At 36.2% G+C, this 15,306-nt stretch overlaps 1 protein-coding gene across 5 annotated transcripts in view; it reads right to left on the bottom strand.

The window, feature by feature from the left end:
• Nucleotides 1-985: 985 nt before the first annotated feature.
• Nucleotides 986-15,306, bottom strand: part of LOC139965580 (uncharacterized) — a 28,288-nt gene continuing 13,967 nt past the window's right edge. For all 5 annotated transcript variants that reach the window (XM_071968105.1, XM_071968101.1, XM_071968104.1 and 2 more), the window contains exons 2-3: nucleotides 6,309-6,515; nucleotides 986-5,822 (exon numbers count right to left, since the gene is read on the bottom strand). In XM_071968105.1, coding sequence (XP_071824206.1) covers nucleotides 5,512-5,822; nucleotides 6,309-6,447 — 450 coding nt within the window. In that variant the 5' untranslated portion in view covers nucleotides 6,448-6,515 and the 3' untranslated portion in view covers nucleotides 986-5,511. The remainder of the gene's footprint in view (nucleotides 5,823-6,308; nucleotides 6,516-15,306) is intronic.

Raw genomic sequence — 15,306 nt, forward strand, 5'->3', positions numbered from 1 at the left:
CTGGCAAATACCACAAGGATGCTTAGAATATGTTTCTCTTTCGTCTGTCAAGTATCAATTTTCCTTTGGAAGATATCTTTTAGATTTTAAAATCGATAACGACGTCGGCTTGACGTTGACTCGAATATTCTTTGATGCTAAACAAGGTTGTCCAAGTGGTTTGATTTATTGTCCTAATATGTTAAAAGCAGTTTCAAATCCAGCGTTTCTCAGTAGAGGGCGTTCCCGGGAGACGAGTATCAAGTAGAGACTGAAATTATATAAAACCGAAACAGCGGTGCATGAAGAAAACATATGGTAACAAGATACTAATGGTCGTGCGCAAAGCTTGTAAATTTTGTTCACAATGTTCCATGTCTTGCCTCCATCCCTTCTCAAAACTGTTAACATAGTTTAAATGCGTTAACCACCGCTGCAAAGGTTAGTATATTACTCTCGCTAAACTGTTATGTGTAGAAGTCCTTTTTATATTTTGGAGGTTCTAACCGGGTAATCTATTATCAAATATGGAGGGTCAAATTAAGGGTCAAATCTCGGTTAGGAAATACTCCTTGAATATGGCAATAAATGAAGTGTGATTTTTTCTTCTTTCTAGTATATCTGCAGGGATCGCTCCTGAAGAAATTGAAAATAAATATACCGTTAAAGTATATCGGGTTCTGTAAATCACGTCAGCTGAACGCGAGTTATCGATGTTTGAATTGTGGCGGGAACAGAGCTGAACTTGGGCATGGGGTAAGGAAGCTGAAGAAGAACTTGGGCATGGGGTGGGGAGGCTGGGGTTGGGGAAGAACTTTGGCATTGGTGGGGAATCTGGGGATAGGAGAAGTATAGGTCGTTAACTATTGAAAACAAGATGATGAAGACTATTCTATAATTTTTGTTGACTTGGAGAAAGTGACGTAACATTGAAGTTTTACTGAACCAAATGTAAGAAGGAAAATCCAGCCCCCAAAAAAGTCTCAAAAATCGAAAACACTTGTCATCAAGGTAAATATTTATTAGAAAGAAATTGCACTTTCTTCTTCTCACAAAACTTTCAACATGAAACGCTTACATTTTAAGGCAAGTCGTTAATATATATAGCACAAATTATCGTCATATACCAAGAAACTTGGTTTCTTGATTTACAATTAAAACTGATGACAAATTAAAACGCAGAACAAAACAGACCAAAAAACATAACGACTGTATTCTTATTTTGTGTGTATGGTTTACCCACAATAACGAGAAAATCTGCTTAATTAAGGAATTGAAGCATCAATGACTCAAATACTACCGTGCCGCTGAAGGAAATGTTCAGGGTTTAAGGGCATTTGATGCGCTATGCTTTGAAGAAGAAAAAAAAACAATACCAACACCATGTGACTTAAAGATGCTGTATCTTTCGATCCCATCCTGTTACCGATCTGTCGGTGGCGTAGTTACACACACCTCCCTCAGATTTGACTCCACCAACACAAATATGAAATTTAGCATTCTGTCTAAAAAGTATTAATTTGTAGATGACACAAACTTCGACACACTACAATTTGCTGGTGCCATGGCACGCCGGTAAGGCTGTGTACTCTTGATAAAACCATACCGTTTCATTACATTATATGTGATTGAACCAAATTTATTACTTGTACTCGTTAACGTGATAAGCGAATCATAATGGATCTATTATACTACACATGCATGCGTACTACAGTGTCAGACAAGAATCGATGGACGTTTGGTTAAAGTGTATTAAATAACCAGAATTATCACGGATGCTTTTACAATGACGTAAACCACAAGATTCGGACAACCTTACAAGTACTATGGAGAAAATATGTAAGAAGAAAATATACGAAATTTTTTGATAATGCCATAAAATATCCCATGTGTCTCGTTTTGTGTGCGTATATGTCTGTGTCCCCAGTTCGGTTTTGTTAAAATACTGAACTCATTAGCGGTATACAGTAAACACCGCAACATGTGATTTACACGCTACCCTATTGTAGCAACGATCTTACTATAGTATGTAATATCATACAGCATTGCCTGTGTTTCCACCAACTTCTTAACAACATTCTTAAGAATTTTCATTTTAATCCATGCTTGGTCGATAATTTCGTCATCATTTATATAACTTTTTGCAAACGTGGTATCACGATTGAATGATCGGCTGTCTTCATAAGATGAAATTAAAGTACCAGAGATCTATACTCTCGTATAACACTACAAACAGAATCATAACGGTCATATTAACCATCTCTGGAGGCCTTTTGTATGCTACCCTTACCAGCCACTCACTCCCTCCCCCAGCCACCAACACTATAGTAAGTTTCGCAGTCAAACCCCAAATGTAAACCTTGGGGTATATCTTGCATGGAAGTGTTTACGGAGGACCCTTGACCATCTGATCCCTTGACCTTGGGGTCAATATATGCTTATTTAACTTGTGTGTAGGCACTGCCCGTTTATAAACAGCTATATTTATAGTATCTAGTGATTTACAAGTAGAAGAAATGAAACATCTTCCTTCATATTCTTCTATTTATGGATAGAATATTTTCCCATAAGTTATCTTTTTTTTTCGGTTCAAACAAACTGCCTTGAATGAAACGCACGTAGATAGCGTAACAATATGGTTATTTCTCCTGCATCTGAAAATAATTATAAATTTAAACTTGAAACGATTGCGAATCAAGAGCTGTCTGGAAACGATATATGCGATATTATCAAAGAGATAATTCGGCGTTTTGACACTATACGTATACGGAAAACACCCACTGTTTTGATTGTCATTATAACAGGAACGCTAGTTTATTTTGAGATTTGGCAGAACTTGTTTGCTTATTGGATAAAGATGTCTCTAACAGCTCACCGCCGAAAGGGATGTAAGTAAACGTATATTCTGTCAAGCAAGAAGAAAAAAAAACCCCTCACATCGAGACATTTAAGTAATTACAAGGACTTTTCTGTAAACGCCGAAGGTATTTATTACCTAAACGACAAGAGAATAGTGACGTCATATGGCTTAAATACATTCGTAGTAGCAAACAGTACGTCGTGTATTCTCATGAGCCGCCGGTAAAACTTGGTACTTATATGCTATAGTTTGTTATAACCGTCTGATCGTCGAGTGTTTGAATATTCCAATTCATGACTGTTAAAGGCAAATTTTGGCTGATAACGTGCAATTTATGCATGACGTTTGTGACGGAAAAATCTGCATTATACAGACTATAGCTTCGTTTAAAAAAAAAAAAAAAAAATTACAAATAATTTCACAAAAATCGTGAAACTGATGTGGAATGAATAAGACATATGGTTTCCCATACTGCATGGTGAAAAATGTTGTTTTTAAAGAAATAAATATTAACAATGAAGCGAATGCGGGACTTAATTCAATTATAACTACAAGGTCAAATTGTAGACGAATTGAACATTTCCACCTATATAATTACCGTTATTACTGGTGAAACGCATGCAAGAACGCACAAAGATACAGCCTCTTTTCCAGCAGAAAACTTAACTCATACTTATTTAGTGATGCATTGTAGAGATACCAGGTGTAGGGTTTCTGCAATCCACCTCCCCACCCCTCCCCTCCCCTCACCATACCACAAAGTGAGTGAAATTTTTTTCCAAGCTTAATGTTTCTTACCATTAGTGTCATGCATACCAACCGTTTTTAAACCGACACCCCACCCCAGCCAATACAGACGTGTCCACGCCTCTCACCACACAATTGTATGGAAGAGTTTTATCACTTACTTTCTAAGTACCATGCATTCACTTACTGTCGTACATAGCACTCCCACCTATGGCAACCACTGCGTTGCAAGAGCAGGTCCACAGCTCTGCAACATTCTCCCCTTACATTTAAAGAACGATCCATAAATTGTCAACTTTTTCAGAAGAGACTTAAGTCCTTCTTATATTTCAAGCTTATCCAAGCTTGTAAAGTAATGTTTTGATAACTGTTATGTAGTTTACTGTGTACCTTGCTCTCTATAGCGCTTCTGAGCAGTTTCCAAAGGGATACAACCACTATACAAATTCCCATTTATTATTGTCATTATTTTTATATTTTTAATCGACACCCTTTCCTACCCCATATCTCGCCGTGTCCTTATTTTATGACTTGGATCATATCGTTGACCACCCCTCCCCCTATCTCTCCCCACTTATGCATCTTATGCAGAAAACGTCCTTTGTCAGTAGTTTCGACATTTCAGATACGAAAGGAAAAAAAAATACTTTTAGAATTATTTGCCCAGTTTCTGCAGATCAATAGTGACAAAATCCTTTCTTTTCGTTTTTCGTCATTACACGAGTAAACTCAGTATACCGTTCCAATGACGTCATCAAGTGTTATCCACATATACACTTGAACAGACAAAGAAGAATCATATCAAATGAAACGTGGAAGTTTTACACACTTTTGACATTAAATGTAATTAAAGTTGTAGTAAAACATTGAATATTACGTCATTTGAGAAGAGAAACACAAAGAAAAAAGAATCGAAAGCACCACAATGAGAATAAGAAGGAAGAGAAAACATTCACAAACAGAGGACAAACATATATTATTCAGCCTCATAAGTCTCTAAACTCACCAACTATATAAATCAAAAGTAGTAGTGTTTGCCTTTTTCTCCCTGAAAGAATCTCTCTCTTTCACCAGCAAATAGCACATCGTGACATGGAAGCCCTTGCTGTGAATGTAAATAAAGTCTCAGTGATAACATGAGATGCATTTTCTTCCTTTTAAGTTGAAGAACGACGTCTAAGCATCCGACAAAAAAGAAGGGTCTCTTGTATTCTGGAAGAACACATGACTCTTGAGCATTTTGTTTACTATTTAACAATTCGCCTTTCTGACCATACGTGCTGCACTAGAATGCCTCGGAAAGATGTTAGGAAAGGTTAGGAAAGGTATACAATGGCCTATATATTTATCACACGTATATAGATACCGAAGTGTAATAGAGAATGTTAATGAACTTGTTCTTCACATCATATTTTTATTTTAATTTTATTAGTCGTACCTCCTTTTGTATGTATATAGAAACTATACACGCAACCATACAACTCAGGAGTCTTCAAATTCTGGCTGCGTCTGTACCGTACTTACACTGTGTAGCCTAGACATTGAACACATGCATAGCTCTTGAAAGCTTAAAGGAGTTGCAGAATTGTTGCTAAGCGAGCATGCATATCGTTTTGGCATAGTGTCGAAGATTTTTGCTATACTTCAAACACTATACTCAATAAATTATTTTTAAAAAAAGGAAGCAATTTTCCTCACGACATCAAGTTGCAGTTGACAAACAAAAACCAGTCACCCGCCTGAAAGACAGCCATGTTTGACCCGAGTCCACCTTTCTTCTCTGCTAATAGTTTACAGAACTGCTCCCATACGTTGGACGAAGTCACACCCTCCCCACCCCACCCGGCAATCCCCTTACCCCAAAGAATAATAGTAATAGAGGGCGCATCTTAAAAGGGTTTTCTTCGAACAGAGTTTGAGTGGTATCAGTTTCTTGGCACTGTTGTACGAGACGAATAAAATGCTCTATTAATATTATCGGCAGCAAGACCTCCATCTCCACACATAAACGGGTCAACAGGCACACTGCTACTCGTCGAAGTTAGTAGCCAATTACCCAATCCTTCAGACGCACTAGAGAGGGCGCCCTTAAAGCGTTCTGACATCGTCTTCCGGTCTGTGTCAGGTGACTTGGACTCGTTCGACTTGCCTTTCATATCTTTGTCTTTCCTGTCTGTTAACGATTTTTCCGGAGATCCTTTCGCTGGTACCTTGTCATAATTGTGTTTTGATTCACCTATAGAAACGGACAATAAAATATCATTTTATTTAAATTATAAAATCGTTAAAAAAAAATAAACGCAATCATTTAATAAATAGTTAGAACAAGTGATGTGCGAAGCTTATAATTATATCTAATATAATACTTACATACTTGGGTCAAATAATATCAGGGGAAAGTAACGGAATATGGCTGGAAATTTGGCTAAAAGCTTCTTCAATACCAGCCAAAATGTACAAATGAAATTTAACATAATCATTGACAGGAAAGAAGAGAAACTCGTTTTTAATTTAATATTTTTTAATTTTTATTTAATTTTTAATTTATATATATATATATATATATATATATATATATATACATATATATACATATATATATATATACATATATATATATATATATATATATATATATATATATATATATATATATATATATATATATGAACAAATACGGAATGTTAATGGAAGATGGAGAAGAACACCGGTAGAAACATACTTGATAAAAATCCAGATTTTTTTTCCTTTTGTAAATCATCCTCTTTTTTCCACCAATCATCGTCGGCCGTTTCATCGTCTGATTCGTAGGACGGATCATCTCTATACTCGTAAACAACAGATAGCTTCTCGTAAGCCATCGTTAAAAGCTCTTTCAAATCTCCCTCAATTGAATAAAGTTCCTCAGCTATAATTCTACAAGTTTTATCTGAAATAAAACAAGAAATCATAATCCGTTAAGTCACATTTTAATCGATAACAGTTTGCTTTTTGTATATAGTTACCGAATTGACCATTGAGCGGGAATCACTTGTGTAAAGTTGCTGATTATATGGAATAGCCTCCCCAACTTGTAGATATTACAATGTGTACAGGCTTTGCGTGACATGTGCCAACAACATGCACATTCACTGTAAATTAACTTTCGTTTTCGAAACTTTCACGCAAATAGACGCCGAAGTGTTAATAACATTTATAGTTGACTGAAGGAAAGAAGAAAAATCTAAAAAAGAAAAAAGAAAAAATAAGCTCCATAACTTCCACAATAACGCTAGCACCTGCATTGAAACTTATATTTTACGATGTTGATATAACACCCTGCCTGTATGTGCTCGTTCTTGAATAGGTGTTACAAATCCTTTCTTCGACGATGTGCTAAATGCATTGAACAGCTCGTCACCGACGGTTAATGGGTAAATTTTGTAGGTTGCCGCAGCAGGTTAAAAACGTTTACAGTGGGTAAATATCGTGCATTCCCAAGGGAAAGGTCAAATAGATCTTTTGTACGTCATCAAACAAGATATTCATCAAGTACATGTACGTACACTGTCACAATGCATCCATCCAAATTGTTAATCTCTGCTTTTGTAAATTGACGATTTTAACATGGAAATAATTCTACCCCAAAAAGGCCTTAAAGTCATCAGAATAAATCTCGTTCTCAGTGATATTCCATTTTGACGGAAGCTGTTCAAATCTTGTCGATGAAACGTAAACAACAAATATTTAAAAAAATGAATTCGATATACTGAATTATTTTGGTGACGTTGGAAGTACATGAATGTTGTTAGTTAATTACATTATGAAAATTGCCATAGGAAGATTATAATTATTGTCATTATTACTGTAATCTTTATATTATTGTTGTCATTATTATTATTGTAATTGTTGTTAATGTGGTTATTTTTGTTGCTGTCATTGTTATTATTGTTGACATTATTTTGGGGACTGTTATTATTATTATTATTGTCCTTCTTATTTTGGATATTGTTGTAATAACTCTTGTAGTCAATGAGGTTTTATTACTGCTGTTGTTCTTATTATGAACCTCCAAGTCATAAGCACTCTTTCATTATACTGACATTTTAGAAAATATATTTTGTCGCGAAACTTTAATGAGTATAAATTGCATATATAATTGCACTTCGGCATTACGTTAAGAATGCGTATTCACGAATCGAATCTAATCTTAGGTGTAGAATAGGCGGTAATCGGTAGTCACTTATTTTGACACACTTGGTAAGCCATGGTAGAAAGACCTAACGAGAGATCATACGTTTATAAACATTGAGAACGCTGGTAAAAATAAATTAGAAAAGATCTACTAGTCTCAATTTTGTTTTTACTATTTTCAATCTGGTATACGTGTGTCTTTTCACATATATATCAATGATTTCTTCCTATAACATAGGCAATGTTTGACTGAACTATTAATTAGCTTCTACGAAATCCATAATCTAGCTTTTGTCATCATGAAAAGACGTCAGATTGAAGGTCATTAAGTCAAACGCTCTTTCATCGATATTTTCGACTGTTGTTTGCCGATGGCATCGTTGAATTACTTAGCAACGTCATCAGTCAAGCATGCGGTATAATATATCTATACATGTGTTAAGCCTATCCAATGCCTACGGTATAGGAAAACTGTGTTAGGATACGTCGCGTATCGGGGTAATTCGGATAGACGTTGACGCTATCTCTCCTAGAGTCTAGGTAAGATATCTAGAAACAAATTTCCTTCGACATTCTGTGAAACGTACCCTGAATACCTGTGCCATATAAAACCTACGAGAAGAAATAATGGGGTATAGTTAGCTCCGGCTAGACAGATTAGTTATTTTGTTCCCGTTGCAGTGCAATTCTAGCCATTTTCAGCAGCTTGTGTTCCACAGCTAAAACGGGTTTTCAAGGTTACTTTATGGTGAATTGTTTGACAGAATGATGCAACGTATGTCAGGTACACCATACACGTTACATTTACATCATGAAAGATTCACAACATCTCCCTTTCGGTAAATATTTCTTACGGCTTAACGACATACCTGTAGGCTGTGGTTCTATAAGATTACGTGAAAGGTATGACACGGCTGACATATACTCCTATGTTAGGCAGTTCATTTGTTTTCAATCTACATCTATAACTTAACAATTTGCAGAAATTTAAACAACTCCATCGACAACGATTACATTACAACTTACAGGTGTATTCACCATTTCAATGTCGTAATCTCTTTTGGAAAAAATCACGAGCTGGGTGAAGCTTAACATATTTCCCTCTTTGTAAAGGTGATATTTGATCTGTTTCTCTGTATTAACATATACATGTGTCTGCCTCTTGATGGTCTGTAGACGGTCTTGATTAAGACATAAGTAAATTACAACCCACGTTGAATCGATATCAACAAGCAGTTTAATATGCGGTCGATAAGAGCGATACACGCATGTAGGTGTTATACACCCTCAGAAGCAACGTCCCTGCATATAAATTACTCTATATTTATACAGAAGCGAGTTCAACCATGGAGGTAAAAAAACAGCCAACGTGTCAGCCCCACTCGAGTTAATGGAGGAATATCCGGTAGCTGGGTCTACAGTTACGAGGAAAACACACAAATCCCTATTATAACGGGACATGGTAGATTAAAATATAACTTATAGTCACAACATTAACGTTGGTATGTTGTACATCATAAGGGGGGGGGGGGGATAACCCACTGCTATTTATCAGTCCAGGTTGTGTTTCTTTCTCACTTTAAACTAGTGTTGAGAAATGACACTTTGAAACACCGGAAACTCATCAAATAATGTGACTGGACTACTAAGTCTAAGACGCAGACCATTTTGGGCAAGTTCTTCAGAATGATGTATGCAACAGTACAAAGCTCAATAGTACAATTTTATAAGATTTCAAGATGAAGAGCACAGACATATCTTAGTAAGGGCCTAAGGGTGAAAATGGATGACGGGTGAGGGTGTGGGGGGGGGAGAGGCATATATGTGGGGGAGGGGCGCAGTTGGATACTGTATATAATTAAACAATGAAGTTATTGTCATATAGCCTATGCTCTATAGAGATCAGTGAGGAATATTTCCAACTCTAAAAGTCGTTTGTGATTTCCCTGGTCGCCAAAAGCAGCCAGAACCACAGTTTTATTGATTAAAGGGCACGTATATGTTTCTACTGTGAAATTAAGCGATCGTCCTTACTTCAAGACTTTGAAACACTGCATATAAAGTGTAGTGTCGATATACAGTGTCGTAGATACGACAATCCTTATTTGCATAGGACACCTGGTTACTATGCGAATACTAGGAATTAACTCTATTACTTAAATAATCAATATTCTTAAGGTGTTGTTTTTAGCAGAATGCAATACATTTAGTGATAACAAATGGTGACATAAACAGCGTATAAGTTCTGTATGTCAATCAAATCCTAATAGCATGAAAAAAAAACCTAGAATTAAATCTCTGAAGGATATTTAAGCGACAAATAATTCCATTCTTTTTCGCCTTTCAATGCCACAACAGGTTAGAAACAATTAAGTAGTTTGTATCTGCAACGTGAGGATTTTAACCGTCCATAACTGCATTTCTGATACTGTACAAGGCCGTGCATGTACAGTATATGGAAGTACTGCACTGGACTAAATGATTTGTGGAACGTGCTTTAAGAATGAAGGCCTCAGCTGCGAATAATTCATGCAATAATAATAATATTGTGTGTATATATATGTAATGCAGACAATTCCAGCGGTTATCGATCATACAAGCAGTATTTCGAGTATAGGATTTGATCAATTTCTTGACGTGATTCGTTGATTAAATCTCATAAAACTGTATGGTTCATTATAGCTTTGATTTGGTAACTTTTATTTATGGTTAAAATGAAATAAAGTTTTGTTTTCAAATTTTGTTTGAAATTTCTTTGTTTTGTGTTTGTATTTGCATGTGATTAATACTGATAGAAAACGGTATATACCTGGGACGACGAAATGTAGCAAATCGAATTAAATTCGTTAAAATTACTATTATTATTTTTAACATTATATCATCGTCGTCGTCATCGTCGTCATCGTCATCGTCATCGTCATCATCATCATCATCATCATCATCATCATCATCATCATCATCATTATCATCATTAAAATTAAATAATCATTATCATCATCATCATTATCATCATTAAAATTAAATAATCATTAAAAATATAATAATCCTAAAATAAATATTCAATTTAGATTATGTGATTAATTGTAAAACTTATCATCGAGCAACATTTGGTTAAACTTATTGAATATGTCGACAAAATTAGAAAAAAATTGACTCTTAATACGTTAGAAAGTCAATCAATGGTCACAAAATGGTCACTAATGTTCACACTCCCTACTGCATTTTCTTGCCAGCCCTCCTCACATTCTTACCGTCATCATGACTTTCAGTTCTGTAAATGAAGATCGCTCAATGTCATGGCCGGAAATGACGTAGTAGGTTAGATCATCTGAAAAAGTTCTTCGGAAAACTTTTAATCATGCGATTTCTTAGCGTACTCACATTTGGCACCATTGCTGCATAATGAACGCTATACTAAGTTATAACATTCATCGCCGCGTTCCAAGCCACTGATATTTAGACTAACTTATGACAGATTTAACATTATGTTTACTCACGTACATACCGGATATGAAATAAGTGTTTACTTCCAAGTTATGATGCAACGCATAGAAAACAAAACCTTCGTTCTATGTCCACGTAATAACAGCTTATATAATATCCTGCTCAACGAAATTATTTAACATTACATATAAGAATTCGGCTCTACCAGAATGATTAGCCAACTTTTACTCCACAGAACCAACGACATTTGACTATAGTCTAAGAAGTCTTAGCCAATAGACAGACAAAGAGAGAGAGAGAAAAAAACACAATAAAAATAGGACAAAATGGACCAGCGTAAATATTTATGTTCCTGTAGAGAAAAATAGTTAACAGTTTAACTACCAGCAAATCAGCTACTTGCAACGTTTAATTCACCCACTGGATGCAGTACTCTTAAGTATAGTATAAAATATAGTACTAACAGAAACGAATAGTATTTAAGACAAACTTTACCAATATAATTATGTGTGCTTAAGTGGAGACAAGGCTGCACAGCTTTCAGAATGGGAATAAACCTGTATTTATATGTGAAATAGAGTATATCGCAAGCATGTATATGTAGCATACTAGCTGTGTACCATGCACGCTGTATCGTGTTATTGTTTGTTTGTTTACTGTTCAAAGCAGGAACTATAGTTAACATCAACGCAATGAGTATATATCTGTACAAAATGTTATTTTTTTTATACTGGAAATAATAATTTTAGTCAAAGACAAATATATTATTTAGAAATCATCATATTTTCCATTCGAAAAATAAGCAAAGAAGTTATTGATTTTCACTAAAATTCATTTCAGATTCATATTCTTTATAACTCGGTCTTTACTGTAACATACTAAAACTGGAGTTGCCTATACTGTAACGGTCCATGCTTCTACAAATAAACGTTTCCTTATAAGGGAGAATTGTTATAAACTACGGTATATTATGTCATTTTTGTGCAGAGTAGTTTAATGATAAATGTCGATTTTGGTTGTCTTATCAGTTCGTAAGATATCATAACCAGCACCCACACCAAAATATAATTGCTTGTTTGTATGGTTTCATATTTTCCACTTATTTTATTCATTATTATTTTAACGCTCGTTCGTTATCAACATTTTCAAACAATTTAGATGAAGCATACATCCAATTAGCCACTACCTATACGCAGGGATGAGACTGAGCCAGGAAAAAAAAATCTGAAATTTATCGATCGAATTTAGAATTTTTTTGTCAGGTAAGGAGGGCTTATATGCAAAATGGTGGACTCTAGATGGAATCTATCACATCACGTAACTCGCCAAAAAAGTGTGGAATTTCTGCTTGTATAATTTATCCATTAGCTTTTTTGAACCAAAAAAAGGCTTTTTTGCTTGCTTTGTGCTACTTGATTCCACCACTGGTCAAATTCGGTGTTCCTTCCCTTCACAGTCCAGCATGTTCGGCCAAAAAAAAAAAAAAAAAAAAAAATTAAATAAAAAATAAATAAAAAATAATAAAAAACGCGAATTACGAGAAAAAACGCGAAAATGAAAAAAAAAAAAAAATCGGAAATCCGCGTTTCCGCGGAAGAGTCTCATGCCTGTATACGAAAGCACTTCTTGTCCAAATTGTTGTTAACTCTTCTAACAATTGTATGATCTCCCTTGAATCAAACGATAGGTTCATCAACATAATTAATGAGACAGAACAAGAGAAAATATCACTCATTACTTGCATTGTATACGAGCTAACAACAACATTTGCTACAAATTTACTGCAGTAAATTTAGAGCAAATGTTGTTAGCTTCAAGCAGCTGTTTAAATATTTGGTCACGAATTTCCGGTATTCCAGTATCAATCAAATTGAATTTCAATTGATCAATAGACGACACCTTCCAGTTCCTTGATTAAAAAAAAAAAGTTCTTCGCCTACAGACACTTTTTGACTTTTTTATATTTTATCCCAAGCAACGAGTAGGTTTTTATCTTTCAAATGAGCCAAGTAAGCGAGAGAGTAAAAAACAATTGTATTCGATGGTTGTATATATACAATTAATTAAGCGATATATAATATTCGTCCTTCGGTGATCCTTACATGATCCGATGATTTATTTTTATTTTTATATCTATACGGGAACTTCAACCCTGGCAACTTCACGTGCAGCTCTCCCATTTACGCTTACGATAGCAACACCGCCCAATAATGATATTAATAAGAATGACAATTGAGGATCGGACTATATTGCATGTTGTTAGATTGTTAAGGTCATCAACGGAGAGCGGCCAATATTTTATAAAAGTAAAAAGTCTTTTCAACCACCTCAGCCCCGGTGAAGATTCGCGTGGAGTATATGAGGGGTAAGAGAGGAAGTTGAGAAGAAGGAGTTGATTCGTAGGCCATGCTCATAAGCCCTTGCTCTTCTATGGTGATAATTATATTGGGTATATGCTCTCCTCAATGTTATTCAAGTAAAGTGTATATACGCTATCGCTTGCGCGTCATTCAACCAACCTTCCAACAGTGCTATATATGGATAGCTCCTTTTTCAGCCCGAATTGGTTTAACCTGCTCCATGGATAAAACATGGATGATTTTCCACCACAGATGTCGTACCACACAGGGTGAAAATAAGCCAGGCCATATGCTAATAGGCGCCTCAAATTAGCCAAACAGCCCCTGAGAACTCTGAGAGAGTATATCTCGAATACAATTATAACACTCTCGGCCACTTGTTTTTTTTTTCCTTCAAAATATAAACATTTAAGTGGCCCCTGGGCCCTGGCTCTACAGAGAAGCCCGTCAGGCGTCAACCAGGGCCATATCTCACAGAAAGTTACCCTTGTTTACCACGTGAATGTGTTATCACCATTGTGGATGCTTGCCACCACATATTTTATACCAAAAAGGATGTTTTACCAACATGGATGTTTTACCAACATGAATGTAGGCCTACTACCCTAACACAAACATCGCATACGAACCAGATTAAACTACCACACAACAAGTAGCTATATTAACAAAGAGAAATTTAACTTAACTTTTGAGTTATATTTGACGTTATAAACAGTGGCGTAGCTACGGGGGGGCCTGGGGGGCCGAGGCCCCCCCCCCATGAAATCGGCTGGCCCCCCCCACTGGCCCCCCCACTGGGAATGGGGTAAAAAAAAAACACTCATCAGTGCGATTCGCTAATATTCTTTGTTCAATAATTTGGGAAATAGAGTTACACAATTTTCTCGTCTGCATCTGGCAGAATAAGAATAATACAATATCTGTAGTAATCATGAGAATGGTCATACAGCATGGCATGGCAATGGTCGATGCGACGATTGCGACCATACACCACGAACCTTGTTGTGCTGCGTGATAGCGATATCTGCTGAAAATATGTTCAGTGCTTCCACCTAGCGCAACAATCTATCAAAAGATTGGCTCCGTTTGTTCTGAGCCGAGGTATCAGGTATTCATGGGTGGCGATCATGGGGGGGGGGGGGGACGGGGGGACATGTCCCCCCAATATTTCAGGTGGGGGATATAGTATCTTATATCCCCCCCCCCAATATTTGGTGGCATAGTTTTTTTTTAAGCATATGTTTTGTATTTTTTTATGATATCGCTAGTAATTTCAAAATAGAAAATGCTTAGATGCAACTTACAAGGCCTGGGAAGTGCCATTTCCAGCGATCTGGGAGGCATTTTCGGCCAAAATTTTCTTTTGCGCTTCGCGCCAACTCATGGTGGCGCTACGCTTAGAAAGTCTGGGTACAAGCTTTGCCCCTCCCTTGACAAATTCCTCGCAAAGCGCCTGTCTAACCGTGTCACAATTTGTTACTATATACAGGTGCGTATCCAGGGGGGGGCGTTGGGGGCGCGCGCCCCCCGGGTAAGGAAAAGAGGAGAGAAAAAAAGAGAAGAAAAAAGGGAAAAGGAGGGGGGAAAAAGAAAAGGAGGAGAGGAAGGAAGGAAGGAAGGGGAAAGAAAAAGAAAAAAGAGAGAAAAGATAAAAAAGGAGGGAGTAGAAGATAGCCAAGACCTCGGGAAGAGAAAGAGGAACAGTCATAGTTAAAGCGCTGATCCCTATAATATACACAGGGT

The sequence above is a fragment of the Apostichopus japonicus genome, chromosome 3 (genome assembly GCF_037975245.1).
Source record: "Apostichopus japonicus isolate 1M-3 chromosome 3, ASM3797524v1, whole genome shotgun sequence".
Taxonomy (NCBI): domain Eukaryota; kingdom Metazoa; phylum Echinodermata; class Holothuroidea; order Aspidochirotida; family Stichopodidae; genus Apostichopus; species Apostichopus japonicus.